The 20,074-nt window shown below is 35.3% G+C and overlaps 2 protein-coding genes across 3 annotated transcripts in view; one reads left to right on the forward strand and one right to left on the reverse strand.

The window, feature by feature from the left end:
* The window catches only part of LOC127839074 (protein spinster homolog 1-like), a 44,372-nt gene extending 41,155 nt beyond the window's left edge, over positions 1-3,217 (reverse strand). For both annotated transcript variants that reach the window (XM_052367256.1, XM_052367255.1), the window contains exon 1: positions 3,083-3,217. The gene's annotated coding sequence lies outside the window, so the exon portion shown is untranslated. The remainder of the gene's footprint in view (positions 1-3,082) is intronic.
* Positions 3,197-20,072, forward strand: LOC127839076 (surfeit locus protein 1-like). Its single transcript, XM_052367261.1, has 9 exons — positions 3,197-3,325; positions 3,499-3,639; positions 6,147-6,268; positions 9,995-10,174; positions 12,966-13,041; positions 14,378-14,425; positions 17,663-17,804; positions 19,191-19,272; positions 19,890-20,072. The coding sequence occupies exons 1-9, from the start codon at positions 3,281-3,283 to the stop codon at positions 19,984-19,986; spliced, it is 933 nt and encodes a 310-aa protein (XP_052223221.1). The 5' UTR covers positions 3,197-3,280; the 3' UTR covers positions 19,987-20,072.
* Positions 20,073-20,074: the final 2 nt, after the last annotated feature.

Below are 20,074 nucleotides of genomic sequence, written 5' to 3' on the forward strand. Positions count from 1 at the left end.
TATTAGTAGTTTTATTGAAGTAACAAAATTCACATACTAATTTGTCAGTCGAACAAAATAACAACCACATTTATTTTAATAAGACCCTTCAACAAGAATAAGCAATAATCTTACATTTCCAAAACATTATATTAAGAAATAACAATGTTTACTAATTAATATATATTTGTAGCCTTATAATTGAGTTTGTTAATTAGATCATTATATTTGCATTTATTAACATGACCTTTAACATTGTTTCCTTACATGACTCTTAAAAAGGTTTCCTTATATGACCCTTAATATTGTTTCCATAAGATGACCCTTTTTATTGTTTCCAAACATGACCTTTCATATTGTTTCCTAACATGACCCTAAACATTGTTTCCTAACATGACCCTTAACATTGTTTCCTAACATGACCCTTAACATCATTTCCTAAGATTTACATGACCCTTAACATTGTTTTCTAACATGGCTCTTATCACTGTTTCCTAACATGACCCTTAACATTGTTTCCTAACATGACCCTTAACATTGTTTCCTAACATGACCCTTAACATCATTTTCTAAGATTTACATGACCCTTAACATTGTTTCCTAACATGACCCTTAACATTGTTTCCTAACATGACCCTTAACATTGTTTCCTAACATGACCCTTAACATTGTTTCCTAACATGACCCTTTTGGCCTTAATATTGTTTGCTAACATGACCCTTAATATTGTTTCCTTGTTTGTTAGGAAACAATATTAAGGGTCATGTTAGGAAACAATATTAAGGGCAGGGTTTTTTCTGTCTATTTTGGAAAAAGGAGTCTGACCAAATAGGGAAATTTTTATCGACAAAATTTGCCATTTTGGCAATTTTTGCTTCGTTGAAACGGCTCATTTGGGAAAAATTGTGAATTTATCATGCTTAAATAATTCAGTGGTTTAACAAATATATTTGTTTTCATTTGTTATTTTGTCTTCTTTATATAAACAGATGCAATATTGGGCATGTTCAACGTTTATTCAAGTACTGCAGTTTGGTTTTTCAGTTACAGTTTTACTCTGAGATAAGAAATGAATGCACAGTCAAAACCTTATAGCAGATATTTTTTACCAAAACAAACACTGGTTAGTCACACAAGTTATAAAACGCTTCATTCTTAAAAAAAAAAAAAAATTTTTTTTTTTTTAGAAATTGGGGAAAAAAAATATTTCGGTTTGAGATCGGGTCCGTTCGCTTTGGGGGTGCCTCCGTTTTCCTGAGGTGCAGACAGTGCTGAAAACCCCCTGAAGAGTCATGTTAGGAAACAATATAAACATAAAAGGGTCATGTTAGCACATGATCTTATTAGGGTCATGTTAGGAAACAATGTTTAGGGTCATGTTAGGAAACAATGTTTAGGGTCATGTTAGGAAACAATGTTTAGGGTCATGTTAAGAAACAGTATTAAGGGTCATGTAAGGAAACAATATTAAGGGTAATGTAAGGAAACAATATTAAGGGTAATGTTAAAGAAACGAAGTTAAGGTCATGTTCGGAAACAATATTAACTTTAAAGGTCATGTGAGGAAACTATTTTAAGGGTCCTGTTAGGAAACAATGTTAACAGTCATGTTAGGAAACACTATTAAGGGTCATGTAAGTAACATGTTAGAACCTTGCTTGTTTTGCATTTATTGTTTTAGGCTAACAAGCAGTCGATGTACATAACCATAATAATTTGTGAGTATGCCTTTTTACCTTTATAATGCAAAAACCAACTCTGACACCAAACATGACAACTTTTAGGGGATATTAATAAAAAAGGTTATGACACAATTTGTAAAAAACTGAAAATATAGTGTCATTGTATCAACGACTACCAATAATAGCACGCGCTTGTAAAATACCATGCCGTATAGTGTAAATTACAGTTTTATATGTTTGCACTGCATTTTAAATAATTTTAATGCTTAATTTATTTGTCAGAAAGTTACTACAAGGTTGTACTTTGACTAACGAGTTCAAAGATGAGCATGTGATGTACCGATACTCGCTAGTATAAACCTGTAGTTAACGCAGTAAAAAAAGCAAACTATGAATGATTTGTTTGTTTATTTCCAATAGTTGTTGTCTTACACCTTCCATTGTTCGTAAAACTTGCAATAGGGTGCATCACACTTTGAAGCGTTTAGTATTTGTCACAGTTATTTTACTGAGAAGGGGAAGTACCAATGCGGTAGATAATTGAACAGTGAATTGGCACTTCCCCTGATACTTGTCATAACGCTTATGCCATCGGGCGAAACCATTGTTTAATACCGGTTTACAAGGTTATTTACCCAATAACGCAAATGTAATGGTCCGTTGCCCTCAGGCATGCACGTGCCATGTTTTATGATGTTAATCTGGTTGTAAACCCCCATGATCGAAGTGTCATTAGATACCAAAAACAGGACCGAAATATGGTAAAATAGCGCTGTAAAATATACTATCCGAAAACCTAAGACATTAATTATGGACGAAAACCCGAGTGTCCGAAAATTAAGAGTCACGAAAAATACTTATTTTTGCTATAAAAAGGGGTGTCCGAAAACTTAGAGTGTCCAAACATATAGAGTAATTACGGTACAATAAAGTGTCATTGAAGATCCTTTCCTCTAGCAATAAAGATATATTATTCAATATAGCATTCTAATATTATTGCTAGTATTTACCAACAATTGCTTGTAACATCAATATTTAGACAACGGATAATAATTCTTTCATACATGTTTCAAATATAGAAAACATTACGCTTTATCTTTTTAAAAGAAAATTTGTCAGAGGAATCTTTTATTTTATATCTATGCGAGTATTGTTTAGTTCCAAGTGTCATTCCATTGAAGCAAAATAAAGTCTTTTTAAGCTGATATAGGGCGAAAACCCCAGCAATTTCGACAGTTGTATCCCTTGTATATATGTATAGCATGATACACAGAGAATGTGTGTTTTTGGCTCTTATGCAATAGGCTCCTTTATGCAATATGCATGTGGAAGTAGCACGATATAAACGACTTTAAATAGGTTTATACATATATAGGCAACCATTTAACACTTTTCAATGAATATTTATATCACTTACTTACCATGTTTATGTTCCTTTCAAATTGTCATTGCACACTTAATTTGGTACGCAATAAATATTTTACATAATGTTGCTGTGTTTACGGAAGAAAATTAATAAGCGGTGCGGTGATACATTTTTACCCTCATTATTGAACTTGAAACAACAACAAATTGATACTTCGTTTTATGTAAAATCCAATATTTGTTCCTTTTTGAAAATGAAAAATATGCTGACGAAATGCATCAATTTATTTTTCACTCAGGTCTGTATATTATTTTATTAATAGTCACAAATGTGTTAGATATTTGAATGACTTCAAATATATTGGAAGTGTACGGGATTTTCGGATCATCGTTAGATCCGGATATAAATTTAAGTTATCTAAATATGATTATGTTCCACATTAATTATTCATCACCTTAAATATCATTGCAGAAATTATACAGCCACAGATTGCTACGAGTGTCAGTGGACAGAAAGCTTTTAAAACTGTTGTGCAGACCCGCATCACAAAATGCCAGAGTGAAAGCAGACTTCCATGATGTGACATTTTGGAGTGGAAAATATTACCTTCTGGTGGGTATTAAAAGCGTTGTCTCTTTTTCATCCATAATCAGGCTGACCGGGTATAGTTAACAACACCATATTGTTTTGTAGTGATTTATTGTCACTAGAAACAGACTTGGTGTATAAGGTTAGCTCTTTAGTGACTTGGTTAGAGTGTCTGACTATCACTTGGTTAGAGTGTCTGACTACCACTTGGTTAGAGTGTCTGACTACCACTTGGTTAGAGTGTCTGACTACCACTTTAGTGACTTGGTTAGAGTGTCTGACTACCACTTTAGTGACTTGGTTAGAGTGTCTGACTACCACTTGGTTAGAGTGTCTGACTACCACTTGGTTAGAGTGTCTGACTACCACTTTAGTGACTTGGTTAGAGTGTCTGACTACCACTTTAGTGACTTGGTTATAGTGTCTGACTACCACTTTAGTGACTTGGTTAGAGTGTCTGACTACCACTTTAGTGACTTGGTTAGAGTGTCTGACTACCACTTGGTTAGAGTGTCTGACTACCACTTGGTTAGAGTGTCTGACTACCACTTTAGTGACTTGGTTAGAGTGTCTGACTACCACTTTAGTGACTTGGTTAGAGTGTCTGACTACCACTTTAGTGACTTGGTTAGAGTGTCTGACTACCACTTTAGTGACTTGGTTAGAGTGTCTGACTACCACTTTAGTGACTTGGTTAGAGTGTCTGACTACCACTTTAGAGGTCGTGGGTAGAGTGCCTGACTACCACTTTAGAGGTCGTGGGTCAATCCCCCACCTAAGCTCCATATTTTCACAATAATGGCAACGAGGCAAACACAAACTGTAAACATGCAAATGGGTCTGAGCTTAAATGTGTAATGATTTTATGGAGCTGCTTGTGTAGAGGTCGATGTTTGTAATGAAGTGTTATGGGCCTTAAAACATTAAGAGGGGGAGGAGTGTAGTGATTTATGGTCATTTCATACAGTCTTGCTGTTGGGCTAGCTCTTTAGCGACGTGGTTAGAGTCTGTGACTTCCACTCGGGAGGTCAGGGGTTCAATCCCCCGCTTGAGTTCTGTATTTTCACAATAGTTTTTTTATCAATCACAAAGAGTTTGTAATTTTTACTGTAGTCATAATAAAACTGCCTTAACTTCACAATTGAAAATTTCCAAAACATAATTGAAAAAAAGTTATTTTTTAACAAACATGTCAAGTGTACCGCCTGAAATCCAGGGAGGTGGTACTTTAATCGGTTATATTAACATCATTAACTATTTTCTGGAATAACTAAATAGAAACAGATCAGAAATATATCCCTAAGGCGCGAATTAAAACAACTTGTGTGATGTGGTGTGCACGCATATAGTTTGTACATATTGCATCAATCTTAATTTAGAGTTAACTGACCATTGCTTAAATAAGAACAGTGCTCAGCACATGTACATCGTGATTTACACCATTTACATGTTAAATGGAAAGGCCCCGTCCTGAGTTGATATCAAATCGAGGCGTACAGGATAACCCACATTTCACTTTATGGAGTTATGTGAGTTTACTTCCGGAAAATGGAGAACAAAATTCTTAAACTTATTTATCGTCAATATCGGCCAGAAATTAAGAGTTTGAGTAAATAATATACTGACTACTGACTTTAGTAAAGGTGGAATGATTGATCTTTTTACGTTACCCGGCGGGATAGACAAATATCCTGACCTTTTTTACAGAATGTCCCGATTCGGACCTAAAACATTCTGGCCTGTTACTTTGTAAATAAATCATTTTGAACCCGTCAATGTCTAACATTGAAAACACTTATATTCTAATTTTTTTTTAGAAAAGAAACAACATCACCAATTCCCTTTTTATTCAAAACAACACGATTTTTGCAAATGCAAAGGGCTCAGGCCAAATTCTAAAAATAATGAAAAAAAGAACTGCAACCATAGCCTAGCAGCACCTAAGAATAAATTATTAGACACACATATTTAATAAAATAATCTTTTTGTGGTAATATGATAATAAGTTATATGTATATGATGATCAAATAAGCTACATAAGTTGTTCACCATCTTCAGGTAAGCTTTAACCCTTTGCATGCTGGGAAATTTGTCTTCTGCTAAAATGTTGTCTGCTGAATTTCTAAAATTAGCATTTTCTTTGATTTTTTTCAAAGAATACTATCAGAATAGCAAACAGTTTGGATCCTGATGAGTCGCCATGTTCTGTGGCGTCTCATCTGGATCCAAACTGTTTGCAAAGGCCTTCAAAATTCAGTTCCCGCACTGAAAGGGTTAATGATAAAAGTGGCAGGTATTTAATCCATGATTGTGTTGTGTAATTAGGTCATGTTCGATTAAAGATATAATTTTGATTTTTGCATATGTGCACAATGTATTTAAAGCCTATTTCATATAATTTTCTATCTGATATCAGGCAGCTTATAACTTTTAATTAACAATTTTGCATAGTTTGATAATATTTTTATATATCTTTCAATATGTTGCTTTGTATACATGTTCCATTATTTATATGTGAATTTCACATTCAGGTTTTTCCATTGACATCTTTGTACCTGAGCTATTGGCAAATACAGAGAAAGAAATGGAAAGAAGATCTGATACAAGACCTCCAAGACAGAAGGAATCGACCACCAATCGAAATCCCTGCTAAGTATGTACAAACATGTTGCTTTGTTCAGCATAATGTATATTAATTTTCAGTGTTGAAAAACAATAAATTTAATTCACTTAAGATCAATTCATGTAAAAACCAAAATGGTAAACAGTGTACAATATGCCTGAGATATTATTAACCAGGTTTTCCGAAGGAAAAAACTGGTTATTAGATTGGCAAATGCGGGCGGGCTGGCTGGCGGGCGGACGGAACAAGCTTGTCCACTCTCTATTTCAAATAGTTTTCATCCGATCTTTACGAAACTTGGTCAGAAGTTGTATCTAGACAATATCTAGGTCAAGTTTGAATATGGGTCATGCCGGGTTAAAAACTTCATGTAACTTTGTCAAAATGTTTGTCTTAATGATATGTTGATTGAGTTCAAAAGTGGTTCAGGTCCGTTGAAAAACATGGGGCCAGTGGGCGGGGCAGTTTTCCTCATTTGGCTATAGAGAAACCTTGTAAACTCTCTGGAAGTCACAATTTTTGCCCAATCATCATGAAAGTTGGTCAAAACATTGGTTAAATTGATTTCTCGGACGAGTTCGAAAAGGGTCCAGATAGGTGAAAAAACATGGCCGCCAGTGGGCGGGGCATTTTTCTCTATATGTATATAGTGAAAACATGTCAACACTCTAGAAGTCACATTTTTGGCCCAATGTTCATGAAATTTTGTCAGAACTTTTGTTTCCTAGATACGTGAGTAAAATTTGAAAATGGTTCCGGTCTGTTGAAAATCATGTCTGCCAGGGGGACTGGGCAGTTTTCCTGATATTTAAATAGTAAAAAGGCTTGCAAACAATCATGAATTAAGGTAATGAAACATGCAAGACAACTTTTCTAAATATTGCATTTAAGTTTACAGTACAGTAGTTACTCCCCTTTGATTATTAATGTTTTCATTATAGTACAGTGTAGTTGTGTTTCATTTATGTGTTAATTGTTATTCGAGGTTTGATGTTTTTATGCCCTCTTTGGAAGAAAAGGGGGCATATAGTGATCGGACTGTCCGTCCGTCCGTCTGTCTGTCTGTCCGTCTTTCCGTCACACTTTGCATTTAGGTTTCCAAAAAAGCTCATAGCTTCTATGTCCCTTGGGATACAACCTTCATATTTGGTATGCATGTGTATAAAGACAAGGCCTTTCCTTACGCACAAAATGTTTTAACCCTGTGACCTTGACCTTGAACTTAGGGTCCACGTTTAGGTTTGGAAATCGACGTTTAGGCTTCGAAAAATGCTCATAACTTCTATGTCCCTTCAGATATAACCTTCATATTTATTATGCATGTGTATTTGGACAAGGCCTTTCCATGCGCACACAATTTTTTACCCCTGTGACCTTGACCTTAAAATAGGGTCCGCGTTTAGGTTTCAAAATCTGCGTTGAGGTTTCCAAAATGCTCATGACTTCTTTGTCCCTTGAGATATAACCTTCATATTTGGTGTGCATGTGTATAATGGACAAGGCCTTTCCATACGCACACATTTATTTTCCCCTGTGACCTTGACGTTGAACTTAGGGTCCGCGTTTAGGTTTCGAAATTTGCGTTTAGGTTTCGAAAAATGCTCATTACTTCTATGTCCCATGAGATATAACCTTCATATTTGGTATGCATTGTATATGTACAAGGCCTTTCCATACGCACACAATTTTTTACCCCTGTGACCTTTACCTTGAAGTTAGGGTCCGCGTTTGGGTTTCGAAATCTGCGTTTAGGTTTCGAAAAATGCTCATAACTTCTATGTCCCTTGAGATATAACCTTCATATTTGGTATGCATGTTTATACGGACAAGGCCTTGCCATACGCACACATATTTTGACCCCTGTGACCTTGACCTTGAACTTAGTGCCCGCGTTTAGGTTTCGAAATCTTCGTTTAGGTTTCGAAAAATGCTATAACTTCTATCAAAGCGTTTATAGGGGGCATATGTCATCCTATGGTGACAGCTCTTGTTTTTAGCTCACCTGATTTCTTAGATGAGATTTTGTGACTGGTCTTTGCCCGTCGTCCGTCCGTCCATCCACATTTGTTTGTAAACACTCTAGAGGCCACATTTATTGTTTGATCTTTATGAAACTTGGTCTGAAGATTAATCCCAATGATATCTCGATCGGGTTTGAAACTGGGTCATGCTGGGTAAAAAACTAGGTCCTAGGTCAAAAAAAAGAAATAGCTTGTAAACACTATAGAAGTCACATTTAATGCCCAAAAGAGAGTTTTAAAGGTCCATTGAAAAACATGGCCGTCAGTGGGCGGGGCAGTTTACCATATATGGCTATAGAGAAACCATGTAAACACTCTAGAAGTCACTATTTTTGCCCAATCATCATGAAAGGTAATCAATACATTGGTTTTATTGATATGTCGGACAAGTTCAAAATTGGTCCAGAAAAACATGGCCGCCAGTGGGCGGGACATTTTTCTCTATATGTATATAGTGAAAACATAAAACACTCCCTGTGCCAGAGTTTTGGTTCAATAATGATGAAACTTGACCAGGATGTTTGTTAGGTCAATATCTAGATCATGTTTGACATTAGATAAAGATTGAATAAACTGACTCTTCTCAAGTGAGCGAACTAGGGCCATCTTGGCCCTCTTGTTTATTGAAAACCTGGTTTTGTGACAATTTTTCCCTTGTTTCATGTTTATAACTACTGTTATTTGAAAATGTATTCTTGTAATTAACCGGACCATGTTCTTCTTTTAGAGAAAACACTTTTTTTTCTGATCAGTTAATTTTCATCATATTGACGTTCACCATTTTTTTAGAATTTAAAATACTATTAGTTACACTGTAAATAACTAATGGTGTATATCCCATACACCATCAGTTACTTACTGTGTAACGAATATATCTCAACTGACTACTCAATTACTATGGGTGTATGGAAAATACACCATGGGCACGTGACCGCTCTAAGCCAAGAGGATTAAGTCATTTTTGTAGGAGGTGAGATATAGTAAAATGATAGCGAAATTTAGATGTGTACTTCATAACTTATGTTAAACTCTCAATTTAAAGTGAATAAATGTTTGTATTTTTTGTATAAATATTAAGCACCTTTAAACACAATATTAAACCCTATAGTACTCAGTGAAACTTTTCAGCCGTTTGAAATTGCTTACTTTTGCATCATATGTTGACAAGGTCAATCAAAAGGGAAGTTTGTCCGATGTCGTTGCCGTTGTCTGTTTATATTTTATTCTCAAACCAGTTTTATTTTATCATAGAAGCAGCAACAAGTATATATAGGATCTTGCATGAGTGGTCGTTTTGTATCGAATGCATTAAACAAGTCATCTAAATGAAGATAAAAACGAGGCTTGCCGAGTTTTTATCTTTATTTAGATGACGAGTTAAATAAATTCAATACAACACGACCACGAATGTAAGATTCTATTTATAACATGACCAACAAGTTTCCTTTAAATTTTATGCTTTCTTCACCGTTTATTCACATTGTATAAGAGTTTAACTGAAGACATTCGCTGGAATAATGACGTCATTTCGTCAGAAAATGACGTCATTTCACAGTTATATAACTAGTGTTATAACAACCGTGTAATAAACAAAATTGAGCATTACGTTATTTCACTCCTGGAGCGTAGGTCATGTTATAATTTCATATATGTCAATAAAAAAAACTTAAATTTTCCTTATAAAGACAAGTTGTGTTTTTTTCTGGTTCATATGATTACTTTACATGGCTTTAAGCTTAGAGGCACTGAAGTCGATAGAGATGGAATTTCAACCAATCAGAGTCAGCGGGGAGTTTGACTACAGTAGGGAAGTTTATCTGGGACCCAGAACAGAGACTGCCTCCGTGTCAGGGGGTGTCCAGGGCAGAGTGGCCGGAGTGCACGTGGTGACACCCTTCAAACTGGAGGGCAGGGAGTGAGTGGCAAAGGGGTCTTGTTCTATGAAAACTGAGCTGTATGCATATGTGTCGCGTTCTGAGAAAAGTGGGCATTATGCATGAGCTTAAAGTGTCGTCCCATATTAGCCTGTGCAGTCCACACAGGCTTATCAGGAAAGACACTTTCTGCTTTTATGACATTTTTCAGTTTAAATGAAGTCTCTTCTTAGCAAAAATCCAATTTAGGCAGAAAGTGTCATCCCTGATTAGCGTGTGCGGAATGCACAGGCTAATCTTGGACGACACTTTACACACATGCATTATGCCCAGTTTTCTCAGGCCTGACTCATATATGTCCCTCCTTATAAAGTTTCTGGAGATTAATTATGTTGTTAGCTCACCTATCACAAAGTGACATGGTGAGCTTATGTGACCGTGTGATGCCCGGCGTCCGTTATGTGTGTGTGTGTATGCATGCGTGCGTTCGTCCGTCAACAATTTGTTTGTGTAGACAGTAGAGGTCACAGTTTTCATCCAATCTTTATGAAATTTAGTCAGAATGTTAATCTTGATGAAATCTGGGTTTGGATTGTATTTTGGTCATCTGGGGTCAAAAACTAGGTCATTAGGTCAATAACTAGGTCACATAATACATGTAGGTCAAATAATAGAAAAACCTTAAGTAGATAATAGAGGTCGCAGTTTTCATCCAATCTTTTTGAATTTGGTCAGAATGTTTATCTTGATGAAATCTGGGTTGGGATTGTATTTGGGTCGTCTGGGGTCAAAAACTAGGTCTCTAGGTCAAATAATTGAAAAATCATCAACAATTTGTTTGTGTAGACAGTAGAGGTCACAGTTTTCATCCAATGTTTATGAAATTTGTTCAGAATGTTTATCTTGATATAATCTGGGTTGGGACTGTATTTGGGTCATCTGAGGTAAAAAACTAGGTCACTAGGTCAAATAATAGAAAAACCGTCACCAATTTGTTTGTGTAGACAGTAGAGGGCACAGTTTTCATCCAATCTTCATGAAATTGAATCAGAATGTTTGGCTTGATGAAATCTGGGTCGGGATTGTATTTGGGTTACCTGGGGTCAAAAACTAGGTCAATAGGTCAAATATTAGAAAAACCTTGTGTAGGTCACAGTTTTCATCCAATCTTTATGAAATTTGGTCAGTATGTTTATCTTGATGAAATCTGTGTTGGGATTGTATTTGGTTAGTCAGGTGAGCGATTCAGGGCCATCATGGCCCTCTTGTTATTATAAAGTGTTGTCAGCTATGTATGTAAAATGTTCTCCCAGTTTAGCCTGTGCCGTCCACTCAGGACATTATAGATGCTACTGACTTATTTTATGGTATTTTTTGTTTATAAGGAAGTCTCTTCTTAGCCAAAATCCTGTTTAGACAGCAAGTGTAATCCCTGATTGGCCTATGCAGACTTCACAGGCTAATCTGGGACAAGACTTAACGCACTTGCATGAAACCCCAGAGTGAGGCTGAAACTAAATCATCAGCTAGGCTATGCAATAAAGATATACTGAAACTAAATCATCAGCTAGGCTATGCAATAAAGATATACTGAAACTAAATCATCAGCTAGGCTATGCAATAAAGATATACTGAAACTAAATCATCAGCTAGGCTATGCAATAAAGATATACTGAAACTAAATCATCAGCTAGGCTATGCAATAAAGATATACTGAAACTAAATCATCAGCTAGGCTATGCAATTAAGATATACTGAAACTAAATCATCAGCTAGGCTATGCAATAAAGATATACTGAAACTAAATCATCAGCTAGGCTATGCATTTAAGATATACTGAAACTAAATCATCAGCTAGGCTATGCAATAAAGATATACTGAAACTAAATCATCAGCTAGGCTATGCAATAAAGATATACTGAAACTAAATCATCAGCTAAGCTATGCATAAAGATATACTGAAACTAAATCATCAGCTAGACTATGCAATAAAGATATACTGAAACTCTCAAAAGATTATAAGGAGGGAAATTGCTTTGCCATCTGCTAGTTTGCTTTTAAAAGAAAGTTATTTATTCCCTAAAAAGATCTGTACATACTGATTCTTATCTATTTAGCCCAAATTCTGAATACTTAGAAAGAAAAATCATGTATTTTTTTGAATGGATACCTAGTCTTTTGAATTGTTAAAATGTTTGTTCTAATGCTTTATGCTGTGAAAGTGATATGTTAACATTATGCTTGTGCGTTTGAAGTCATTAGGTAAGGATGTAATAAGGCTAGAAAGCAGCTTTAATTATTTTATTGATTATTTTATTACTTTAGTTATAAACATTTTTTTATGAACATGATGGACAATTTGTTAAAGTTGAGATACTTTTTAACTTGGATAAACGTTTCTTGTTGCTTAGGAGGAGGGCCCCCCCCCCAATTATCTCAAAAAAAGTAATTCCAGCACAAACCGGAAAAATTTCACCCATGCAGGTACATTTAAGTAACATAGGTATAAACTAAATTGTATGACCTCGAAATGTTCCTTTTCCTTTACAAAACTGCCTCTTTATAATTAAGGGTCTGAAAAAGCTGGGCTCAACATTTTGCAGTGCAAATAGTTGTGCTGATGATGACTGAGGTCCCAACTGATATAATACACAATAGAATTATTCCAAGCTTTATTTAAATGTCAAATTGCAATTTTTGTACAACAATAGTTTGGCAAAATATTGTCAGTAAGAGTAACCAGGGATAACATATAAACTGACCATGTATACATGGCCCATTCTTGACTGTTGGTATGAAAGTCATAATTGCAAGACATTTCCTCTCTTCCAGTTTAACAATACTTGTGAATAGAGGATTTTACAATCAGGAGGATTTCACAACAGGAAAGCATAATGAAGATGGCAGGGTAGGTTTAGTTTAGTTTTAACTTATTTATTTAAGCTCGATTGCATCGAAAGCCTTAGCCTTATTTGAAACGGTCTTGAGTTCATTACCTGGGACGTGAACCAGTACTTGGTTTCTATGGGGAAGATCTTAAGAACACCCCACAGGGGGATTCGAACCCATGACCTCCCAGTCGTTAGACGGACACCATATCCACCACGCCACGGCAATCGTAAGGGTAGGTTTGACATCTCATAGTGCAATCCATAGCAATAGCTGAACCAATGGTTGCTCAAAGTTAATATGTGTCCTGCCCTGTGAAAATTGGGCAAAATGCATGTGCGTAGTCGTCCCATATTAGCCTGTGTGAACTGCACAGGGACGACACTTTCCGCTTTAATGGTATTTTTCATTTAAAGGAAGTCCCTTTTTACCGAAAATTTAGTTTAAGCGGAAAGTGTTGTCCCTGATTAGCCTGTGCAAACTGCACAGGCTAATCTGGGATGACTTTTTACGCACATGCATTATGCCCAGTTTTCTCAGAATAAGACACATATGCTCATTGATTGACTGTGGGGGTTTTCGCTAGCAAAACTATGTTCTTATGAGTTATTTATAAGGCATTTTATTGTTTCTATGTCCAATTCAGCACAGAACTTTAACCAATAAACCCATGGGGTATCAAAACAGTTGTGGTGTTATATCCTTTGTTCTTCAATGAATTAAACACAGATTCCAATACCTCATTTGAAGAGTATTAAAAAATTTCATGTAATGTTATATGTGAACGAAAATGAAAATTGTTACAGTCAGGTCTACCACACTTTGTTATGTAGGGGTATTATAGTCTTTCAGAAATTTATAATATAACCATAATAAATAGAGAATATTTGTTGGATTCGGTGAATTATCTATTTAAATTCATGAGTGATCATAGAAAATAATATTTTCATGAGTGGCGCAGCCACGAGTGAAAATATATTTTTCCTATGATCACGAATGAATTAAAATCGATATTCCACCGAATCCAACAAATTTTCTTTTTATTTTATGCTTTTTTTCACAGGTTATATACATTGTTAAAGAGTTTAACTAAAGAATTTCGCTAGAATAATGACGTAAAAAAATGATGTCATTTCACAGTAAACAGTGAAAGTTATCGATAATTTTCACTGATAATTTTTACTGTTTGAAACAGTGAAATTATCAGTTTTAATTCACTGATATTTCTCTATAAACCGCCGGAAAGCATAAAATAAAATAATCTAACCAAACTGCTGCTATATGCAAGCATTATAATTTCATATAGAAAGGTACAGTTTTATTAAGTAAATTTATTGTCTCTAGTTTGATTTCAGGTCTATGGTAGAGTTGAGCTTGTTGGTCAGCTCAGATTTGATCAGCCGGTGAGTATTCTTCATGTGATTTGTTTCTGAAATTAATGTCAACAATTTAAGCCGTGTCACGAGAAAATGGATCTTATTCGATATGTCACATGACCCGCGTAGCTTTAGTCTGTCCTATGCATCTGTGCAGTATGTTCTGGAGCTAACATTTATGCTAATGAGACAAAAAAAACTTAGCGTGACTTTATAGTTGACAGCATATCTCCTTACCAGACTGTGAGATTGCGCAGGCTGATCTAGACCTAATCTGACCTCATATGACACAAGACCCATTTTCGCATGACACGACTCCTTTTATGTACACAATAAAGCAGTCTGAATTGCTCAGTTATCTGCAAAAACAAGAGCCAATGCCGTGTTTGATATTGCAAAAAAAATATTGGGTTCATATGCATGCACACCCCCAAGTGAATAGTTTCATTACATATCAAGGTCTTTTCAAAAGAACTTCCAAATTTAAATCTGAATAAATTTACACTGATTGTATGACTGAAATGCTGTTGGAAATGGCAAAGAATCCAAACAAACAAACACTTCAAAAGGAATGACATTATTGAATGTCTTAAGCTTAACACCATCAAAATAATGGTTTCAATAAATTTAAAACTTGGTTTTTAGTTGTAAGCAGTGCATTTTTTGTCTTGTTGAATATGAGCTGCGTCATGCGAAAATGGGTGTTATGCCATATGTGCTTTGTTCCAGACCAGCCAGTGCAATCCTGTCTGGTCATGAGCAACCCTGTTTCCTTATGAGACTATTTAACCTTGCATGACTTTATCGCAGACAGGGTACATGTAGCTCCTGGCCTGACTGCATGATTGAGCGGGCTGGGCTGGAGTTACGTTGGCTGGATATGGCATAAGACCCATTTTTGCATGAAGCTGATCATTATTTGTTTGGTCCTGTTCTGCAGAGAAACCACACTGGTAAACACTAATCAAAATGATTATTTAAACATTTGTACAGCTGGTTTATTTGTACGCCATGTACTGAGTATTTTGTTTTATCCCATCATCAGATGTGCATTGTCAAAATAAACCACTGGAATATATTTTCCTTTATTTCGGCAATGCTGAAATATAGCTGTCACGCGTGGGGGAGGATGGTCATATTAATCGAAATCAACTATAAAGTAATCATTTTTAGTCAAATCGAATCAGATTCAACAAAACAAACAATTTGATACCAAGATGTAATATATTTAATAGACAAAATTAAATAAGTAATATTAAGTGCGCGTACTCATGAAGTCATTATTATCCCCCGCCAGAGGCGGAGGGATATTGTTTTGGCGTTGTCCGTCCATCCGTCTGGCTGTCCGTCCGTCCGGCACTTTTGTGTCCGGAGCCATATCTTGGAAGTGCTTTGGCGGATTTCATTGAATCTTGTTATGAGTATATATATGCATAAGAGGATGATGCACACCAAATGGCATTGTACACCATCTGTTAAAAACAGAGTTATGGCCCTTTTTATCTTGAAAAAATGCTTTTTACTATAGGCTCTTTTGTGTCCTGAGCCATATCTTGGAAGTGCTTTGGCGGATTTCATTGAAACTTGGTATGAGTATATATATGCATAAGAGGATGATGCAAGCAAAATGGCATTGTATATCATCTGTTAAAAACAGAGTTATGGCCCTTTGTATCTTCAGGGGTTTTTTTGGCCTGATTTTGTAGCCGAAATTCGGCTATGTTCCCAATCCCAAAAAGTATACTTTTTTCCCAAAATGTGGCAAAAAATTCCCAATTGCCAAAAAAAAAAAAAAAAATTTTTTTTTTTTTTTTAGAAAGAAGTCTTATGTGTATTTTATCTCAATTTTAATTCAATTACATCTAACAAAGTATTATATAATTTTTTTCTTTTAATTTGAATGATTATAAAGAGTTAAATCAAATTTAGTATTTCCCTAATCAGTGGACTTTTCATGTGGAAAAAAAGGCTAATGGATTTATTTTCCCAATTTCATGAAAATGCCGATAAAATTCCCAATTCCAAAGCCATGGGCTATCTTCCCAAAAAGTGGGAAAAAAACCCTGATCTTGAAAAAATGCTTTTTACTATAGGCACTTTTGTGTCTGAAGCCATATCTTGACGGTGCTTTGGCGGATTTCATTGAAACTTGGTATGAGTATATATATATGCATAAGAGGATGATGCACGCCAAATGGCATTGTATGCCATCTGTTCAAAACAGAGTTATGGCCCTTTGTATCTTGAAAAAAAGCTTTTTACTATAGGCACTTTTGTGTCCGGAGCCATATCTTGGAAGTGCTTTGGGGGATTTCATTGAAACTTGGTATGAGTATATATCCCCCGCCAGAGGCAGAGGGATATTGTTTTGGCGCTGTCCGTCCGGCTGTCCGTCACTTTTGTGTCCGGAGCCATATCTTGGAAGTGCTTTTGCGGATTTCATTGAAACTTGGTATGAGTATATATATGGATAATAAGATGATGCACGCCAAATGGCATTGTACACCATCTGATAATAACAGAGTTATGGCCTTTTGTATCTTCAAAAAAATGCTTTTTTTAAGTGTCAAATATAACACTTTTGTGTCCAGAAGTATATAGGCGGGGATATCAATTCAATGAATTTGCTTGTTAACACGTCAAATGACAAAAGTCATATTCTTTCCCGCTAATGCTGCAGTTGTTAAGTGTTTTTATTTTCATTATTTCTTTAAAATCGGGGACGTAGAGGTATGATAAACAGAAAAACAGGTTAGTTACTGATTTTTTTGTAATATAGTACAGCACAAAAAATTAGTGCTCGGCATAAATAAAATGATAGAACAATGTTTGCTTAATATAACATTGGGATTTTCCATGTAGTTCTATTATCCGATTCTATTTTTTAAGAAATAATTTACGACTAAGACAAATTAGACAAGGCTCGTGTTTCAGATTTTCTAAGCCTCGCAAAATAAACTGCTTTATTCGGCACCGACCTAGTATTCTATATAACCCTTTACCACTGAGATACGTATTTTGACACATTTGTTGTCCCTGATAAAGTTACATTAAAGAAAATACCTTTCTTACTAAATACAAGTTTTAAAGGCTTCATTTCCAACCCTTAGTTACTGATGAGCAGCAAACAGCATAAAACCAGAACAGACTGCAAGTTAATCGCATGCTGTTCTGGTTTTATGCTGGTTGCAAAAGCCATTTTCACTTTGCTTCTTATGGGATAAAGGGTAAAATCTAATGTTTGCTCAATGACATGTTCTACAGAGGAACACGCTGGTATACTACATGATGGGTGACGTGACCAAGCCTCAGATGATGAGTGGCAAGAAGACGTACTTGGTGCGAGATCTAGCCACCCTCACAGCCGAGTGTGGCACTGCGCCGGTGTACCTGGACATTATTGAAGGTAATCCACACATAGGGTTGTTTGTAGGTTTTAGCGGGTGTTTAGGAATGTTCACTATCTGTTTAAGATATAAATTGAAACAAGTAATGTAGTTAAAGTATGTGATGCCAAAGTGATACATGTATGCAGAAGGTAAATTATATATTTTAGCTTTCTTCTTGGAAAAGTGGGCTTTACCGTTAACCACATAGATACGTATTTCGAACATTTGTAAACCCTCAGAAAGTTAAATTTTATAAAAGACCTTTCATAGTAGATTCAAGTTTTTAAGGCTTCATCTCCAAACCTTATATAATGATGAGCAGCAAACAGCATAAAACCTGAACAGACTGCGAGTTTAATATACTCAAGGCTTTTCTGGTTTTATGCTGGTTGGAAAAGCCATTTTCACTTTGCTTCTTGTTGGGGTTAACCCTTTTAGCGCTGAAACCAAATTTTGAAGGCCTTTGCAAACAGTTTAGATCCAAATGAGACGCCACACAACGTGGCGTCTCATCAGGATCCAAACTGTTAGCTATTCTGATAGTATTCTTTATAAAAAAAAATCGAAGAAAATGCTAAATTTTAGAAATTCAGCAGACGACATTTTAGCAGATGACAAATTTCCCAACATTTAAAGGGTTAAGGGTAAATGCATGTGTGTAAAGTGTCATAGATTAACCAGGGTCAACACTTTCCACTTTTATTGAAATTTTCATCGAAAGGCAGTCTCTTCTTTACCAAAATCCAATTATCCCTTTGCATGCTGGGAAATTTATTGTCTGCTAAAATGCCGTCTGCTGAATTTCTACAATTAGCATTTCTTCGAAAAATTTTCAAAAAATACTATCAGAATAGCAAACAGTTTGGATCCAGATGAGACGCCACGTTCTGTGGCGCCTCATCTGGATCCAAACTGTTTGCAAAGGCCTTCAAAATTCGGTTCCCGCACTGAAAGAGTTAAGGCTGAAAGCGTCGTCCCTGATCAGCTTATTACCCACAACCATTAAGGTGCGTGGCTTAAGTTTTGCTGATTTTGTTTTCATAATATAATAGATTTTGTTCAAAGTTTATATTCAAGTAATACATACAATACTGTTCTTGTACTGTAAAACCATTATTATTCGTCAGGAATAAATTTTCATCTATTTCATCAGTGGACCAATTGACAAATTTAAAATCCTAGCTAATAATTATGTCCAATTGTTAAACAAAATTAAGACTGAATTACAATTATGCACAAATATATAACATATATTTTTCATTAGAACTGTGTCAAAATAATAAATAACCAATAAAATTTGAAACATTTATATATAATATCAGCTTTCTATGCATCATATGCCAATAAAAGAAAGCACACACTACCAATAAAATGGTGAACACAAGTTAAATTTTCAATTTCAGCTAATATGCCGCCCACTGCTCCAAAGATTATTTCCCCTTTGTCAGAGTTGCGCAATACACACATGGAGTATGCCCTCTTCTGGTATGTACAGAATTCTGTTCTTAATAATTTAGTGGCACTCTGAGAAAACAGGGTGTAATGCATGTCTGTGTGGACTCAACAGGCTAATCTGGGATGACACTTTATGCACATGCATAAAACCCCCTTTTCACAGAGGGATTCATTTTACAGGGGCCTGTATTTAACATTTGTAAATATCATGCAATGGACAATTCATGTCATTCTTATACCCAGAGTTTTCTAGTCAATCTATGATAGATTCTGCTTTTTGATTTTCTAGATGTGTAGCCAGTTATAAAGTACAAGTTCTTGGCTTTTTCAATGGTAAAACAAATAACTATGATCCCTTTTTGTGTCTTTTAAATCCTGTATGGTTGCAATTCATTTGCCATTATCATCCTTTTGTTGCATTCCTTGTGTTCAGCTTTTTGCTTATTCATTATGAAAAAGAAGAATTAAATGTTATTTATTCAAATAAAACAATATGAAAAGAAAAGCATTCTGCCAAAATCTTAACTATCAAAACTTTTGAAAGAGTCATTTCTCTTTAATTTTCAAATGTGTTAATTGCTGTGAATTTGCTAAACTTGAAAAGATAATATGTTTACAAACTATTTACAACTATTGGCCTATTTCAGGTTTCTCAACTCTGTTGCTATGATGTTCATATGGATACGCTACATTCGTAAACCCCCAAAAACTACAGGCACCATACGTGGAATGATGAATAAATGATGAATATTTGTTCTATTGACTTTAAAGAAAGACATGTTGTAGATAATAACACTGTTAAATCTGCTAAATATATTTGTTTAAGTCTTTT

Source organism: Dreissena polymorpha, chromosome 7 (genome assembly GCF_020536995.1).
Source record: "Dreissena polymorpha isolate Duluth1 chromosome 7, UMN_Dpol_1.0, whole genome shotgun sequence".
In the NCBI taxonomy this organism is placed as follows: domain Eukaryota; kingdom Metazoa; phylum Mollusca; class Bivalvia; order Myida; family Dreissenidae; genus Dreissena; species Dreissena polymorpha.

Coding starts and splice junctions, on each gene's coding strand:
- LOC127839076 (XM_052367261.1), top strand. CDS start 3,281: ATGAAAAATATGCTGACGAAATGCATCAATTTATTTTTCACTCAG. Junction 17,805..19,190: donor GTACCTGGACATTATTGAAG/GTAATCCACACA, acceptor TTTCAATTTCAG/CTAATATGCCGCCCACTGCT. Junction 19,273..19,889: donor ATGGAGTATGCCCTCTTCTG/GTATGTACAGAA, acceptor GGCCTATTTCAG/GTTTCTCAACTCTGTTGCTA.